The 17,070-nt window shown below is 37.1% G+C and overlaps 1 protein-coding gene across 1 annotated transcript in view; it reads left to right on the top strand.

Annotated features, from left to right (window-relative positions):
- The window catches only part of CCDC85A (coiled-coil domain containing 85A), a 169,421-nt gene that overhangs the window by 19,000 nt on the left and 133,351 nt on the right, over positions 1 to 17,070 (top strand). The window contains exon 2 of the mRNA XM_042789571.1: positions 14,912 to 15,044. Within this exon, the coding sequence (XP_042645505.1) occupies positions 15,030 to 15,044 (15 nt within the window). The 5' untranslated portion in view covers positions 14,912 to 15,029. The remainder of the gene's footprint in view (positions 1 to 14,911; positions 15,045 to 17,070) is intronic.

Genomic DNA, 17,070 nt, shown 5'->3' with positions numbered 1-17,070 from the left:
ATGTCACTTTATGTTCTTCACGTGTCTTCAGATGATGTCAGTTGATTTCACGAGAAATACTGCTTTAACGTTAGTTTGAGTTATGTTACTGTTGCCAGGTCTCCTTCCCCATGTTGGACAGACCCATTTAGTACTTATTATTTATTACTATTATATTAGAATTGTGGAAGTCTCTTAGGCTTCTCTTTAAATTTTAAATACTCTAGGAAAACCTAACTAAGTCCTGATCCCATAGCCATTAATTTTAGTGGCATAACTGCCATTGATTGAGTGAGCCTTGAGGCCTCATGCTATATATATCAAGTGATGTTTTTAGAAGACACAAAGTGAAAATATATTTTCTGGAAAAATACACTAATGCATCTTTCGCTTTTTAAAGCTAAAATCAGACTTCAAAGTTGACTTGGAAATGAGTTGAGTCAATTTTTGTTTAAATACTAAAATGAATTTAAAAAATCCATTTAGATTGCAGTCTGCATAAAACCCAACAGATATTTCTGAAGTGCACTAGAAAAGGAGAGTTTATATTAATTTGCAAAATCATTTAATGAGTAGTTAACACAACCTTAAAATGCACTGTCAGAGTATATTTGCTGTCATATTTTCATGGCTTTTATAAAGCACATAAAATAGATGTTTGTCATGTAGTATCTTCTTGTGTTATATGTATCACTCATTCCTGCGTGCTTTATGGGATTATGCACTTTCTCTACATTTTTCATGCCAGATGACATAAAATTGCTGTTCGAAGTATGGGGTGATTAACTTTACATATGACTGGGTGGATTTACACTGATATTTGACTTTCAGTCTTATGCAAATTACTAGCATTCAATTTGGCAGAAGTAAAATTACTGACCTTTCAAAAGTTCATTTGCCTTCAAGTGTCCAGTGGGATCAATATAGGCATTGCTATCTATATTTTACGCCACTGCATAATGCTTCAGAATAGTTTGAGTTCCTCAATTCCTTCCCACGGATACTGGTAGATATTTTTCACTGCATATCAGGAGTTTCTGATAGACTTTTACATTTTTCATGGCTTCTCTTCCATGAGTTGCTGAGTCATCTTTAGGAAAAGTCTCTCACTTGAGAATGTCCTTAATTAAATAATGTTGAGAGAATTTTCTTTGCATATAACTTTTAATCTAGTAATCTTCTCTATAATGGTCTAAAAAAATGAATAGTTTTGAGAAGAGACTTCTGCAGTTGGTCTCCTTCCAACAGCCTGAAATTCTTAATATTTTGCTAAAAATAAACTGGAAATGGGAGCCCATTCTACTTCACTGGTAAGTAAGAGCTAGTTTCTAGACTGCAGTCATGCAATACACAGTTCAGGGGACATACTTGGCACTTGCACGCTCCCTATTGGAATTTTATGAATAAGAGTGAATGGAAATTGTAACAATTTGAAAGAAATATTTGTCATCTTATCTAAAGGTAGTCATTAAATTGGATGGGTGTAGTTTTCATAGCAAAGTATGGTTCATATGACTCTTATTGTAGTCCAACTAACATCATACTGAATGGGGTAGACTAGACAAAAAATAGACAGTGTCTTCTGCACAATTCTGTAAGCCCTTCTTTCATATCTACTGTTTTGACCTGATGAACCTTTTATTCAAATTTAGTCAATCTTGAGTGTCAGTTGCACATTTTCAGTTGCAAACTTGCATTTTATTGAGTTGGATGGTCGGTATGGACAGAAAGACATGAATTTCCTTATAAAAGGAGGACTGATATCTGAAGTAGCTATAGTTACAAAATGCTGTTCTCACAGACAGAAATGCTGAACATAACGGTCATACCATTATCTACTTCAGAAAGATAAAAAAGGGATCTCCCTTCTCTTAGAGAAACACGTGTCTGGCAAGGATGCTAATTTCTATATCTGACCTTCCACAAATACTAATGCATTCTGTGGGGCAGACTTTAGGCTAATACAAATTGCCCCAGTTCCGTAACAACAGCTTTGGGAGTACACACCAGCCAAATGTCTATTTCAACAGACTTGGTTTTCATCTAATGTACTGATTTCTTACAATTCTCTTAACTCAAATAAGGCTGTATGTTTTTGACAGTTACTGATTAATAAAAGTCCAGGCATTAAGAACAAGGTTGAAAAGAGAAAATCTGTGGAGAGAGAGTGTGCCCTATCTAGCAATTGATTAACACATTAGATTAGAAATAGTAGTAAGACTGCTCTTACCTGTTTTTTATAAAGTCACTGTTTTCCCCTGTGTTAATAGAGCTAAATCCTTTCAAAACTTTTTTTTTCAATAATTTCTGATGCCCAGTTTTACTTCTGTGAATCTGTGGACATTAATTTTCTATTAACAGCAATGTTACCTGCTAGAACACATGATGTGCCAGAGCAAAATAATAGGAGCAAGTTATTAACACTTCAAGGTTGACCCGCCCTTTATCCCAGAATTCGTTCTGTATGTCTTCTTATTGATCTGACTCATGCAGCTTTTCGTCACCTGGGAATTAACAATTCAATGTTTTATTTGACCATTTATCTCTTTAACAAAATTGTTGCAATCTCTTTGACCTTTTAAAATGTTTATGACAAGGTGTTTGCAGTTAATTGCACTCATGAAAGAGTAAAGCTCAGATCAGTTCCAATATGTGCAAGGAGCCAACCAAGACTTCCTCACAAAAACATTCTAAGCTATAACATATTTCATTTATTTGCAATATAATTAAAAGAAATAAAAATTTTCCATACCAGTAGGACTGGTACTAGGGACAGCAACTCATCCTAAGACCACAAAAATAACTCTGGTGTATTCTCAGTTTCTACATTTTTTGTGGGGGGAAGCATCAACTGAGGGTAGAAATTAACTAAAAATAGATATGTGTATTAAAACTGCAATTTATAAGTAGGTGCACATATGTTTCTTGTCATTTGTCATTGATGCCTGCTCGGGGAACACCCATGTTTGCATTACCTAAGCAGTAATTTTGCTATTGCTGTATGCTGCTTAAGTCTGTAGAATGGAGAGAGCACAGAATATTGGGCTGAGATTGACAGGTCAAGCCTCTCAAATTTGTTACTTCTGGCAATCCCTTCCCTTAATCACTGTCACAAGGTATCCTAGCCCTCTGCAGCTGCTCTGTCCAGTAACAACCACCCCTGTCCTCAGATCCCAGACCACCTGGGATCCAACACCTTCTAGTCACGCTCTTGCTCAGTTTTCTGCAGCCACTCTCTACCTGCCTGTGGCTGTGGACAGAGATAACGGTCCCTGGACTTTTTCTTCTGGCAAAAGGGCATGCTCCGGGTAGGAACGAGGGTTGTATGGCTTTATCACAGGGCTGAAAATGTGTGATGGCAGAGGGAGCAGCACTGACCCCACAGAGGCAGGGCTATAGTTAGAGCACTCTCTGTGCAGTGCTGCAGATTTGGCAGCCTGGGGATACTATTTTCATTTCATTTCCTAGGGCTGCGTTGCACGGAGATCAGCGCAGCCCCTGTTTCAACCCAGCTTCAGTCCCTAGAAGAGCCCATCTCACTGTGTTTGGCAGTACTGCTTATGAGCTCATTTTAGGCACCCCAATAAATTGCTATTCTGGTATAAATCTGCATCCTGCCAGTAGAATTAATGAGCTCACTCTGATTTCCTCAGCTGCTGCACTGGTTTATGCCTCCTACTTTTTGTGTCTGAATATGACAATCTGGAAATGACTGCACTCACAAAGCATTAAAATTATGTAGTAAGACACTGTGAAAAAAAGTGAGTTCAATGGCAGAGCTGTGTGAAATTTCATGAAACAAGACCAAAAGCTCACTAATACTGATACTGCAAAAATAAAACCCATCACTCAAGAATCCTTCAATTATTTCCTGAACTAGTAAAATATTTTTATGTGTGTTCACAGGTGACTAACTCTAAAAGTCTATTTTTGCCATGCATGTACTGCTGTAGTGTTATCAGAGTAAAATGCAGTTTTGCGGCTTTTCCAGCTGTGCATTTCCCACAGCTAAGCGAGCACATGTTCAGTGTACTTTCCTGTAATTTTCAAGGCCTCACTTTAAATGATAAGGCCTGAGGTGCTTGGCTTATTCACATCTGCTGCTTTCCTGGAGGTCAATCAAACAGTTCTGCATTCAAGAAGTAATGGGGTCTTACAAAGGAAAACAATTATTTCACTTGAAATCTATTGATCTGGTTTCTGTGGTTCATGTGGTGTTTTGGGTGCAGAACAGTTGCTTGAAACAATTTGAGATCAATTCAAGTGTAACTGAATCAATAGATAACCATAACTGAAATGCACTACTCTTGTTTTTTATAAGAATATAATTTTTGCTACCAATAGTAATATGAGAATGCTAAGAGTGATCAAAACAGAAGGTCAAAATTAGAAGCTCTTATGTATTAGTGACAAATACTACTCCTAGCATCAAATTTCAGTCTAAAGGAAAGCTGAGATATGAAAACTATGAAAACAGTGATTTGTTATTTTAAAAGCGTTTTTATAAAAGATTTCCAGAGTTGGGCTAATTTCTTTTCTGTTCTAAGTATTGAGTCATCCAAAGCTAAATTTGCCAGATTTATGATATTGTAGAGAATGCTGTTATCTTTAAATAATTTTGCTTCAAGAGGGAAAAATTTGCATTTTTAAATTATATTGCTTTCACAATAAATGCTGGTGCTAGAAATTTGTGATTTTATAACCAGGTCTACTTTTTATATTGCCAACACAGTTTGTTTTTATTTTACTCATTTTTCTGTTTGCTCCAGTTCTCTTTTCTGTTGAGAGTTTATTCAGGCAGAAAATTTCAGACCATTCAAAAGAATTTTGATAACAATGGATGAGGAAAGGCAATCAGGGTATCAGAAGATGTATTTTGACATTAACTCTTTGTTTGCTGCCAGAGTACTATCTGACAGCTAGTACTAGCTCCAAATAAATGGAGCAGGGGAAGCTTTTGTTAAAGTAGTTATTAAACATTCCACACAATCATTTAGTCCTGCACTTAGAAAAAAATACTGTTTTGAAGATCTTTCCTGTAAAGTGCTGAATGCTGATAGAAGTCTGGTGGACACTAAAATAGGCAAGTTTGTTTTCAGCTCTGTAGAATGTTTCTGCAAATTACTCATTCTGGAGGGATAAGAACTCTTTGGGATCTACAGGATGAAGATCATAACTAATTTTCCGAATCCCCCATTTCTGTGGGCAAGGATGGCAACCATAGGAAAGTATTGCATAATTATTAATGAATAAAAAGTGTCAGACAAAAAAGTTTAGAAGTCTTTTTATCCTTTTCTGAAATTCATTTCGGTCGAGAAAAAATAGTGCTTTTGCATCTTGTTAGTTTGCTTTCCTAAAATAATTATTTGACAAATGGTTGGTAGTGGATATGGGGAGAAATCTGCTCCACTACAAATATACACTACAATAGATTTTTCACAAAAGACCGTTACAGTTTTAATGCTGTTTAAGCAAGCTTTTGAATGCATAATTGCACCTGGAAAAGACATTTTGGATAAGCATGTGATATTGAACTACTCAGAACACCCACTTGTTTTGCATGCAGAAATGCCTTTTGTGTGCAGATACATAGATACTATACACATAAAACTTTGCACGTGGAGATGAGATTGATTTAGTCCTGTGAATCCTAGTAGCGTGAACTGCCTTAACCAAATTCAGAGAGATGCTTCGGATACTCTGTTATGAATTTAGCTAATCATTAGGCCTTGTCTAGACTTACTGATTTAGGCAAAATATTCTAATGACAATAGCAGCCAGAAAATCTAATATAATACTTATTTTAGTGCCTTTTGGATCATTAGTATGGACTGGTGACTGTCTGGATATACAGATAATTTTATATTTTTTAAGACATACTTTCCACTCAGATTTATTATTAGACCCAGGTTGCCTGACCTAGCTCAGCTGTACGGTATAGTATACATATGGTGTAGTGAAAGGTGTCACAGAAATGGGTAAGAGGCAAGCATCAAGTAGTGATGAGCTGGTAGTAGAAGTGGAGGCAGAGAGGGAAGGGCAATTAGAGCAAGAAGACAAGAAAAATACACTAAACCTTTAAAAAGCACTGCAAGGCATAATTAACACAGAGACAAAAAGGTCCAGGAAAAGAGAGTCGGTAGATGTAGTAGTGACTGTAAACAGGGCCACTGCCAGAACTGGTGGCTCAGTATGCATCGCAGGTACTCAAGTGCTGCATAAATACACCTTTTCACTTTGCCTAGCTGTCCAGGCTAATCACATGGTTTGTGCAGTGGATGCCTAAGAGTACCCTGCTGTGATGTTGGGTAGAGAAACAAAATTAGCCCCAGAGTCTGGTGCTACTGTTGTTCATCCGAACTTCTGCCATTCTTGTTTTCTCTGCTGCATTAGGACTTGCTGTTACCTGGTTCACTGGTGTAAGACAATGCAGAGCCAATGACAGGGTCGTTACTATAATGTCTGCTGTGAAAGTGAAGTGGTCGTGGAAAAGGTCCCGGAGTACTGCGTTCAAAAAAGGATGGTACAAATTGTTTAATCCACAAGGGCTACCTTAGAGGAAGAAGCTCTGGCATAGAAAGTCCTTGAACCTCAGTTTGCTGGTGGCTCTGCTCTTTGCCATATCATTATCCTTTCCCAGTGGCATCCACTATGTGCCACTGCCAGAGACGGGACTCCGGGTTTAGTCTAACTGGTTTGGCTGTGCTTATGTGTTGCAGTTCCTAGGAGAGGTGACAGGTATTGGGCAGTGGCCAGTAAATGCTTCCTACTGTTTTAACCTGAAATTAGGTGCAGGAGCTGTAAGAGTGCATATTCTGGTAACTACTACTACTACTACTAGTAGTTGTGCTGTGCCTGGGTTGCATCAGATGATGCAATTTGCCCGAGATTGAAGGAAGTTTTTATAATGCAATAAAATGTCTGAAGAGATTAAAATTTTGTTTGTTGATCTTAAAATTGGAAATCTAAAGTTAAGCACAGAGTTTCTGCTACACTGGATGAAGACGGAAATAAGCAATATTTATGACTTGTTGCTCAAATTATTGTTGCTAAAGTAAATCACCCTGTACAAGCTGTTAGTGCTCTCTTTTCCAGAAAGATTAGTGGTATATCAATCTCAGGTCTTCAGGCTGAGCTCAAAAAAGTTGGCCAAACCTACTTCTTTTCCAAACCAGATAACACTCAAGGCTGCTGTCAATTTTTCAGCATCGCCTACTGACCAGCTCCAGAGATGATTTTTTAGATATTAGAGTTTCTGCTGAACAACTGTTGTGATATTGAACAGCTGTGGACCTGGTGGGTCCATGACTTTCAGAAGCCTACAGCATTCAGAAGAAATAACACATTCATTCACCTCCTCCTGCAGTGGAAACCAACCCTCATCATCCTACACTTCATAATTTATTTTCCCTCGGGATTAAACTTTCTCTAAATTTAGGGATAAACTTTGTCCATCATCTTACCTTTTGGTGTGTTCTGCTTGAATGACTCCATAACTTCTGCAGTGCAGAATAGAGAGCAGAGATCTGCAGCGCAGAGTGGAGAGAATTGTCCTCGTAAACACTGCCATGTGAGTGAGGACTGTGCCAGACTGGGCAGGCACTTGTTATGTGCCTATCTCGTGTACAGACCTTCAGCGGTATCTGTAAGTACAACATTATGAACAGATCTTCCCAGTTAAAACTCCTAATCTGAGAAATAATTTTGGAAAAGAAAGTTGGAGTTAATATTCAACCTGGTTTAGTTTCCTTTCACCTTGCTTCATTTGAATGACTTCCAGTTTAATTGCAAAGTTAAAATGTGCTATCCTCAGAACAAAATGACTTTACTGTGAGGTAAATAATGCTTAGGAGAAATGGTAATTTTGGTTGCTTTCATTTAACACGCCAAGTGGAATATCACAATTCATTTAGGTAATAGACTGCTACAAAGACTAATTAGAAACTGTGAAAGTCAGGAATCATAAGGAGTAGTGAATCTTCTAATTAGATGGGATTTGAAAGCTGACGGAAAATCAAGACGCTGAGGGTCACAGTGTGGAAGAAAGTACTTGTGACGCGTGAACAGATAAATGCTATGCCAGGGTATGTGGTTTTCCTGCATGTGCTTTTTCTGGTGACAGTCAAATGAACGCACAGATACCACAGTCCTCTTGCTATCTGCCTTTATGGCATAAGGGGTTAAGTGGAAAAGCTACCTTATTAGACTAACAATGATGTCTTTCTCCTTTACCTGTTGTAAGAGAGAGTTACCCGGTCTGTGACATTACAGCTCATGTTGTTTATGGGATAGCCCTTGAAGGAATGAAGTGGGAATGATGGAGGAACAGTGTATCCTGTGGCTGGCTGTGTGTTGGGTGGGCATCCTAGACCTCTGTGATCTGCACTCTGGTCAGAGAAATGCCAGGAAAAGCCAAAGTCACTCCTGAGAAAGTTCAGGAACAAACATCTTTTCAATTAGGCACAAACTTGTGATAGTCAGTGATTGCAGTGGTCAGTCCCAAGGCAGGTTATAAATATTTATTAGTCTTACTATGAAATGGGAAATTATTAGTGAAGATTGGGTATTTCTGAAATAATGTGAACTTGTCAGCTTGTTTGATTTGTATGTTTTCCAGTTTTACCATTTGGGAAACCTATTTACCTTTCCTTTACGATACTTCAGGTACCACGGTTCTTCTGTCAGCTCCAAGACAGGTTTCCTAGCTATTTTTTTCCACTGTGCTAGCAGTGATCATCTGGAAAGGTGTATGCAGATGGATCTGTGTATTTCTGATCAAGAGCTGTGAGATACAAAATGTGTCTTTTGCTTTGAGCACCATTAAACATGCTTTTCAAAAGCCCAGGTTAAAAATATGAGCTCTATACTACAGTTGGAATATGCTTATATTCGTATGACTGATACAACAGTACTTTTTATATAAAATATATTTAATACTTTAGAAGAAGTATATTGCTATTGAGTGTGTGGTATGGAAGGTGGTCAGAGAGGCAGCTGATTCTAATATAAAAGTTATAGTGGTTCACTTCAGGCTTCCACTGCATGTGGCCAGTTGACAATTTGGGTCCAAATTTGGAGAAGCAGTTTAAAGCTTTTCTTTTTAGTTTTCAGAAAGCCTGTTCTACACTATTCTACACTATTTGAAATAAGGCATTATTCCTAATAACATTAGTTGATTATAGAATTTGTGACAGAGAAGCCAACACACCTGAGGGAACCAATGGGAAAAAGAGTTTAAGAATATGAATGGAAATTACAGAGACCAGGGAGGCACGTGAAAATCAAAAAGCTAATGGACAGTCGCACTCCTGGCTCACGTTCTTCCAAGGTCTCAGGCAGCCATCCTCAGCCTTCCAGAGGTGCCGCTGGTAGCTGGCGTAGCTCAAGTTTAGCAGTCTGCATCTGCAGCATAGGAAGGGGACTCGGTATGGGAACTAGTGCTCACACACACATGCACTTTGGTTGGTGTCCCAGTGGGACATAATTTTTTCCTCTCTATGTTATAGAAAAAAAAATTTTGGTTTTTGTTTTTTTTTTTTGCATCGAAGTTGTGGAAAATTTTTCACACCTTTGCAAAGACTTTATGGCTTCAGAGGTCTATGCTGTCTGAGGGCTTAAAGAGCTTTACACCTAAGGTGTCCACCCTGGGAAATATTTGCACTCTGGTTGAGAGTAGGCATTATAGGAAACGTGGGTGAAATGAATAAAACATCAAGAAACAGCTTCAATATTTTGGGGTTTCCAGTTTTTCTTTTCTCCTAAACCATATATAACTTTGGAGCTACATGAGCATAAACATAGTGACAAAGGCAGGCTGTACTTTGGAGAGGAGTGCACATTTTTGAAGGCTAGGTGGTTTTCAGAGATGCTGTTTTTCAATCTCTTCTCATTATAAAACAACAGTAGAAACCCAAGAGGAAGACTTCAAAGCAACTAAATGCCTATGCAGTCAGTCTTCTCCAAGTCTGTGCCATTTTCAGTCATTGTTTGTAGATGCAGAGTATATCCAAATAACCATTTATAAATCATTAATGATTGTGGTACGCTACCACAGATTAACTAAAGGAAAAGACAGATGAAATTTATAAGTTAGTAGTGTTTTTTGCCATTTCTGTCTTTTAAATCTATAAGAATGCTTGTAGGTTTATCGTATCACTGTTGTTTTTAATGATGCAATACCAACTCAGAAAGCCTGCATTTGGCTGTAAGAATGTTGTCTGAATAAAATTGGATAGAATATATTCTAAATTAATAATGAAAAAATAGCGAATAAATGTTTCTTGGCTCTCTGGCCTGCCAGTGTCAGCACTTTGTGGCCCTTGGCATTGTTTATGAGTCCTAAGGAAGCAGGTTAATCCAGGACAGCTGTCTAAATTTTCTTGAGACCTCCGTGGATTTTTTAGTCTAGTCCTGGATGTTTACATGTTCTTCTGGAAGCCCAAATTTTCCAAAACAGATGGGACAGAAGGACTTCTACTACTACAGATATTTGTGGAGAAGTGCTCATGACGCCTATGTCTGTCCTGCTCTGTATCAACTCTCATATGCTAAGTGGAAGGGAAAGGGATTGTGAACACCTCTTGTAACTGGAGTGAGAGTGAAAGTTTGGGAAATTCAATGTATGTATCATAAATAGTTGAAAATTCCTAATTTCCTCACAGAAAAAAAGACTCTCTGCTCCTTCCCAGACTGCAAGGATGCTGGTAACTGATGGGAATAGGAGTGACAGGAAAAGGGAAAGCATTTCCATAGTAGAAAACTGGTACTAGTGACACCTGGGCATTGGTAGTCTGTGCCTTTTTGCTGTCTGGGACTGACACACTTCCTAGTGTCACAGTCAGAAAAAGATAAATATAAATTCCTTTCCCAACAAATTCAGGATCTTAATTAATTTAGTGAAGTGTGAGATTACAGAGTTAAGAACAAATTGTAACTGTGTGGTTGCTATGTAAAGTAATTTAATGATGGAACTGAGTACCTTTAAAAAACAGCTTTTCATAACATAGTATGTTTGGTTCTATTATACATATATGTTACAGATGTAAGTTATATATGAAATGTTAACTCTTAGATTCCTGTGTTGGAAGCTCATCCTTGGTGGATAGTCCCTGCAACGCATTTATCCTTAATTTAATGATATTGTCTGTAATGCTGTTTAACGTGATTTCTATTTGGGAGTTAATATTTGAACCTCTGAAGGTAGCAGTTGCTGTACCTGGAGAAGTGCAACTTCTGAACAAAGAAAGATCTGCCCTTATGAAAACTGGAGAGAAGATTTGCAGGTCCTTTGGCTTCCCACCAGCATGCTGTGTGTAGTGCAGATGGTTAAACAGTGTTACAAGGCTAGAGTCTGATAATTCTGTTTTATGATCGTCTATTTGTCTACCACTTCTTTGATGTGAAAGCGGTATAGCAAGTATTCAATAATTTACATACTGTACAATATAGCCAAATATAAATGATGCATTATTCTTCCATTTAGCTCAATTTGAATTGATTGATTACCAAATCTTCCATTTATCATTTATCAGCATTGTGATTATACATAACTTTTGCTGAGTTTACAAAGTAATGCAGCAATCAAGAAGCTGAGTTGCACTTCTCTGATTTATAATGAGTATTTTAATGACCAGTACCTGATCCTTTTATTGTTTATTTATTTAATTTTGTCAACACTGGGCTTGAAAAGAGTAGCCAGAAGATATGAGACTAAAACTAAGGCTGAGAAAGATGACACCCCCCTTTTTTTTTATCTTGCTTTGCATTCTTGACTTTTACTATTTCCTTCAAAGTGTACCACAGAAAGCAAAACCAATGCTGTTAGTTTTAGTAATGAGATCAGTGGTGCCCAGGAAGCCACTGGGGACATTCAGATCCCTGGGCAAGATGAGCGTACCGCCACGGGAGGAAAAGATTGGACTGGGGCCAGGTGGCCAGCACCACCTGGGCCAAAGCCACCTGGAAGAAGACAACAGGGTATCTTTCAATTTTCCTCCTACCTGCACTGACTTGTAACAGCTGACCATGAGGTTTCACTTACTCTTAGGTACTGTGACTTCTTTATGGACTAGATTTGTGCTGTAAGCTTTTTAAAAATTTGAGTGTATTTCCACTCTTTACACAGGGTGAGAGCTAAACCCGTTATGCTGGAGACACTGGTGTGCCACCAGCCCGCTTTCCTTCCCCTGCATCCATGCAAAATCCTTATTTACCCAGTCAGCTTCCTGGCTTTCTCTGCAGTTCAGTCGGGCTTTCTCTCTTCCATCCCCACCAAACTCCTGATCTGATGGTTATTCCTTGGGAAACTTAAAGGAGCCAGGCCTGATACACTGAGCACTAATGTTGTCCCTAGTTACAACCTGCAATCCCAATTCATTCTTTTGAGTGAGGCAAGTGACATTAGTGATAAATTTGAGGCTAGTGAAACAGAGAATATGGGGGTGCTGGCTATCCTAAAAAATTCTTATTTGAGTTAGAATATTGTTAACATTTGTTGAATAGAGAAATCACAAAATAGCTCCTTTTTGGCTATGGATATCTTTTACATTTAATCACTGTTCAACCCTTTGTGGTTTGGGCTCACCTAATTGCTTCCCTGTTGAAAATTGCACTAATAGTTGGTAGCACAACTGAAAAGTGTGGAGATGTACGCAGTGTGTAGTTTGCTAGGCTTTTACCCTATCTGCTATCCTTATTAACATTTGCTCTGCTAAAAGAAAGGAAGATTGAACATAAAAAACTGAAGGTTGTCCATACAGTTGTCTCAATAGCAATCTGTGTGACTTTAACCCTGTTGAGGAAAAGTAATTACCCTTTGGCTTCTGATGACCTCAACTAACCTTTGTTGAAGGACCAGAGAAAATAAAGGCTGACCAACAGCCTGCCCTTCCTGCCCTGTGGTTAACCCGCTCTGGGAATGAAGAACACCCTCAACAATAGAACGTGAAAATGTTGCCATGGAAATATCATTGGAAGAAGAAACAAAAATCTATTACAATTAATAGTGTTTTATTAGGTGACTCCTATAGAACTGTTTAATCCATGGAAGTTGCTCTATCTTAAGATCTGGGGTCAGAAAATTTCAGGTGGAATAAAAGATGCAGGGAGAGGGTACCTCTTTAAAAATTCAAGAGCTGTTGACAGAGCTGGCATGGTTTGCATGAGATAAAAGAATCAGTTAGATGTTGCACAATGTAAGTATGGGAGATGATAGCAAAGAATAAATGCAATTACAGTAATTGCAAATGATAACCGCCAACTATCCAGCTGGTCAGGGAGTGTATTGATACACAAATATTTTGGCTTTGTTATACGGCAAATAACAAGGGTCATTTTTCTTTTCATATTTTTTTCACAATACTAAGGCCTTGCCTAGAGAACACCAGGTCATTTGCAGAGTATGTGATGCTTTTGTGTATCTGGCATTTTCAAAGCTAGGTCCTATAATACTTCTGTATTTTTTTTTTCCTTTTACTCTTTATTAAATTCGACACCTTGCGATACGTATTAAATTTCTGTTAAATTCACTGGTCTACTTTGGTCTGTGTTAGGCTGAATCTTGTGCTGTTCATTACTCCCAGTAACTGGTAGTTTCAGTTGAAGCTGACAGTGCTGCACATTTTCAGAAGTAGTTTAGCAGTTTCTAACAAATATCAATAGTTCTTTGACCACACAGAGACAAAAAATTGTGAAGACATCAGAAGTCTACATTTCTAATCTACAGCATACCAGTTTCTAGAGCATGATAAAACATTTCAATCAAGTAAATTCTGTGACATTTCCTTATTCATGTGACAAATTACAATAATGTAGGAAAAAGTTTCAGATGTGCTTTTCTGTATGTGTATACCTAAACAGTTTTAAATTATATCATATTGCTTTTAAGAGAAATGAGAAATTTTAGCACGTTCATTTTAAGACATATTAACACACAATTGTATGTATATATTTTCTGAATATGAAAAGCTGAATTTCTGAATTGAAAATTAATTCAAAATAACACATATGTTACAACAAAGTCATACACCAGCTTCCTTCTTTTTGGTCTTGTTCCCAAAGCACAAATATTTAAAATGCTAAGGACATATCGGCTGAAATACTTTCATTAGTATTACTGATAATCTCACCATTAGTGTAAATGGGAGCAAGTCTGTGCCCTGACTGTGTATTTCTTCTAATAACAGGTGAAGGCATGCTAAGGAAATGAGTTGCAGTAAACATCATATTTCTTTTCCTTCTTTTAAAATGGTGAATAAGATTTTTTTTCTCCAGTATTTTTGTGTCAGCTTTTATTAATACACCTGTGGATTTTCACCATGAGACTATTCTTCAATTTAAGTATATTTTCAAGTGGTAATTTGAAAAGAGAACATAGTATGCTGGATAGAAACAAACATTTGTTCGTGAGAAGGGCTTTCCATGAAACATTAAAATAATTTTCTGTATTGCAAATATGATAATTTTCTTAATCTTTTTCTAATTAATTGTGACAATGTTATTCAGTTATTAAAGTTTGTTTGCCATTTGAAATTTTTGAGCACAGCATGCACTATGTCTAGATGCAGAGTTACAGTTGTGATAGTACATCTTGCCTTTTGTTTGTAAAATGAAAACTTGTCTGTTGCTTTAAAATTAATTGGCTGCTGTTATATTAATTTGCAACTGTGTGAACAGTTAAAAGGCCTTGGTCAGATTTCTTTAACTCTGTAAGCTTGTACTTCCAGTTTACCAAGACAGCGTAGATCCAGGATGAAGGCAATGTGCTTTCATTAATTTTGCATGTCACTGGCTCCAAATCATTGTTTGCTCGTATAACTCACCTGGTCGCAGTGCTGTGGAAAAATATTACCTGTTTCGTTGATTGTTTCACTTTTTCGCTTGGCCTTGTGCCAAGATTTTCATGTTATTCCCTCTCCATTTCCAAATGCTCTAGGTCCATGGTGTTCTGGCTGAAGCTCAGAACAAAAGTCAAGAAAGTCCGTCATCGTCCGTGGAGTTTCTGTTGCTCTGTTTATTGAAGAGAGAGAGAAAGCAGGGGGAGAAGAATTACAATGTGTTGCTCCAAGGTAAGCATATTGATAACCTGCTCTGTTCTCAGTACTTTGAGGAGTTCCAGAAATCCCCTTAAATTAGTCACATCATAATATTTCTACATTAGAAGTTGTTGTTAAGGTGTCTTCACTTGTGGATTGCGTTCTGTCATGCTTTAATTGGTACATAGACTACATAATTTTCCATTTTAGCCTAACATAATTCTAAGACCTTAGAAATGTTTTAATTTCTCAAGATTTTAATTTGTGGTATTTATAAAGATAGAGGACTGAGGGATCTAGGAACCGTTAGTTGTTCCTGTTGTTGAGTGTTTGCCACAAGAAGAATTTTCTGACTGAATTGGTAATGAGCTACATATACTTATTCTGCTTTATAACGTGTTTCATACTTTCATTCTCTGAAATATGATGTTGTCTGCCATTGTCAACTGAATAGGAAATTAAATACAAACTCTATTTATAGGGTATTATTTTACTGCATTACTGTTATTTTGATATGACCTTAGAGGTGTGTGTTATGTTATGCTTAGCATAGTATAACTTATATAAAAGAACTAGGTAGGTAATATCAAAGCAAAATAGTCAGAAATGTTTTTAATTCAAGTGCAAAGTCTGGTGACATACAATTGCATTCCTCAGAAAACAAAAACCTATTTATACTTAAATTAAATTTTGTTCATATGTTCTTTGATATTTTCACCATAACACATACACATGTAGTTTGGTAGCTAATGATTAATCTCGCTAGCATATTATCATACATATGTTGTGTAAAGTCAGAAATTAAATTATTTCTGTGTTATTCAGACCTGCTAAATTCACAGACATCTATAATGTTTAAGGCTTTTAAACATACCACAATTCTTAAAGCTTTAATTCATCTAACATTGCATAACTGGTGTATTTAACTAGTGGCCTCCTATTGTTCTATAGGATTATCTAAAAATATTATGCCTTTCAAGAGAAAGACTGACAATACCAAGGTTTAAATGTTGTATAAATGTTCTAGGGAGAACAGAGAATTGATTCAGTCATCAGTGGTAATTGCGGTAGAAATATTAATTGTAACAAGATTACTACATGACAAACTACAATATTGAAAGTACTGAATGAACATCTGATTCTCAAAAATGTAAATACAGTCTGAATATCCAAGTCATTGCAAAAATGTTTACGGATTATTTTAGCAATTTGCACAAACTACAGAGATGGTATATTAAATAAAATAGTATGACATTTCTGTAGCAAATTACTGTCACTTTAAAGTCATCTACTATATATTTATTAATAGTACAGCAGTAAAGCATTGAATATAGTTTGGATAAGTGTTTATTGGTAGCCTACATCATACAAACAGATAAGTAAATTTCATCTTGATGGTTTTGTTTTTAAATCAACAGCAGTATTAGATATCCTAAAAGTTACCACAGTCATTAAATACCTTATAGTGCTGTATCCCTGGTAATCCAATTTACAAAACTATATTCTCAGCAGAAACTCCTGGGGTATACAGTAGTTCTCTTCAGTAAGCCCTTCCTGCTTTTTCTTGTCATGAAGCAGTGATGGTACATTTTTATCCTGTTGATAATTTGACTGTCTTTAAACTATTTCTTGTTGACCCACTGGATTGGTTCTTTATTAGGGTGGAGGTAGCTGGAAGACTGAAGGACTGCAGACCATATATCATTCTTCCTTTTTTACTGTACCTTAGTATTCAACATAGCATCATTATTCTGAGGCAAAAAGAGAAAAGCTGGTCCATCATATATTCCACACATTGCTAGTCTTTCCTCTATGTCCTGCAGTGCTAGAGAGGGGGATTATTGCTGCAGAAAAAAAAAATCTGGCCATAGTGTAGGAATAATCACTGCAGTCCAGCTCACCCCCACACCTCTCTTTCTCTCTCTCTCCTTCTCTCTCTCTCCCTCTGTTTGAGGCCCCAGCTGATTCAGTCTGCATCCATCCATACATAAATCATTGCCCTTATTCTATTGGTTACATGGTACATGGCAAGTATTGATTTTTTCCGTTGCCTCATTGC

This window comes from Tyto alba, unplaced genomic scaffold (assembly GCF_018691265.1).
Source record: "Tyto alba isolate M040663 unplaced genomic scaffold, T.alba_DEE_v4.0 Super-Scaffold_16, whole genome shotgun sequence".
NCBI classification, from domain to species: domain Eukaryota; kingdom Metazoa; phylum Chordata; class Aves; order Strigiformes; family Tytonidae; genus Tyto; species Tyto alba.
This window is presented reverse-complemented; position numbering and strand designations above follow the sequence as displayed.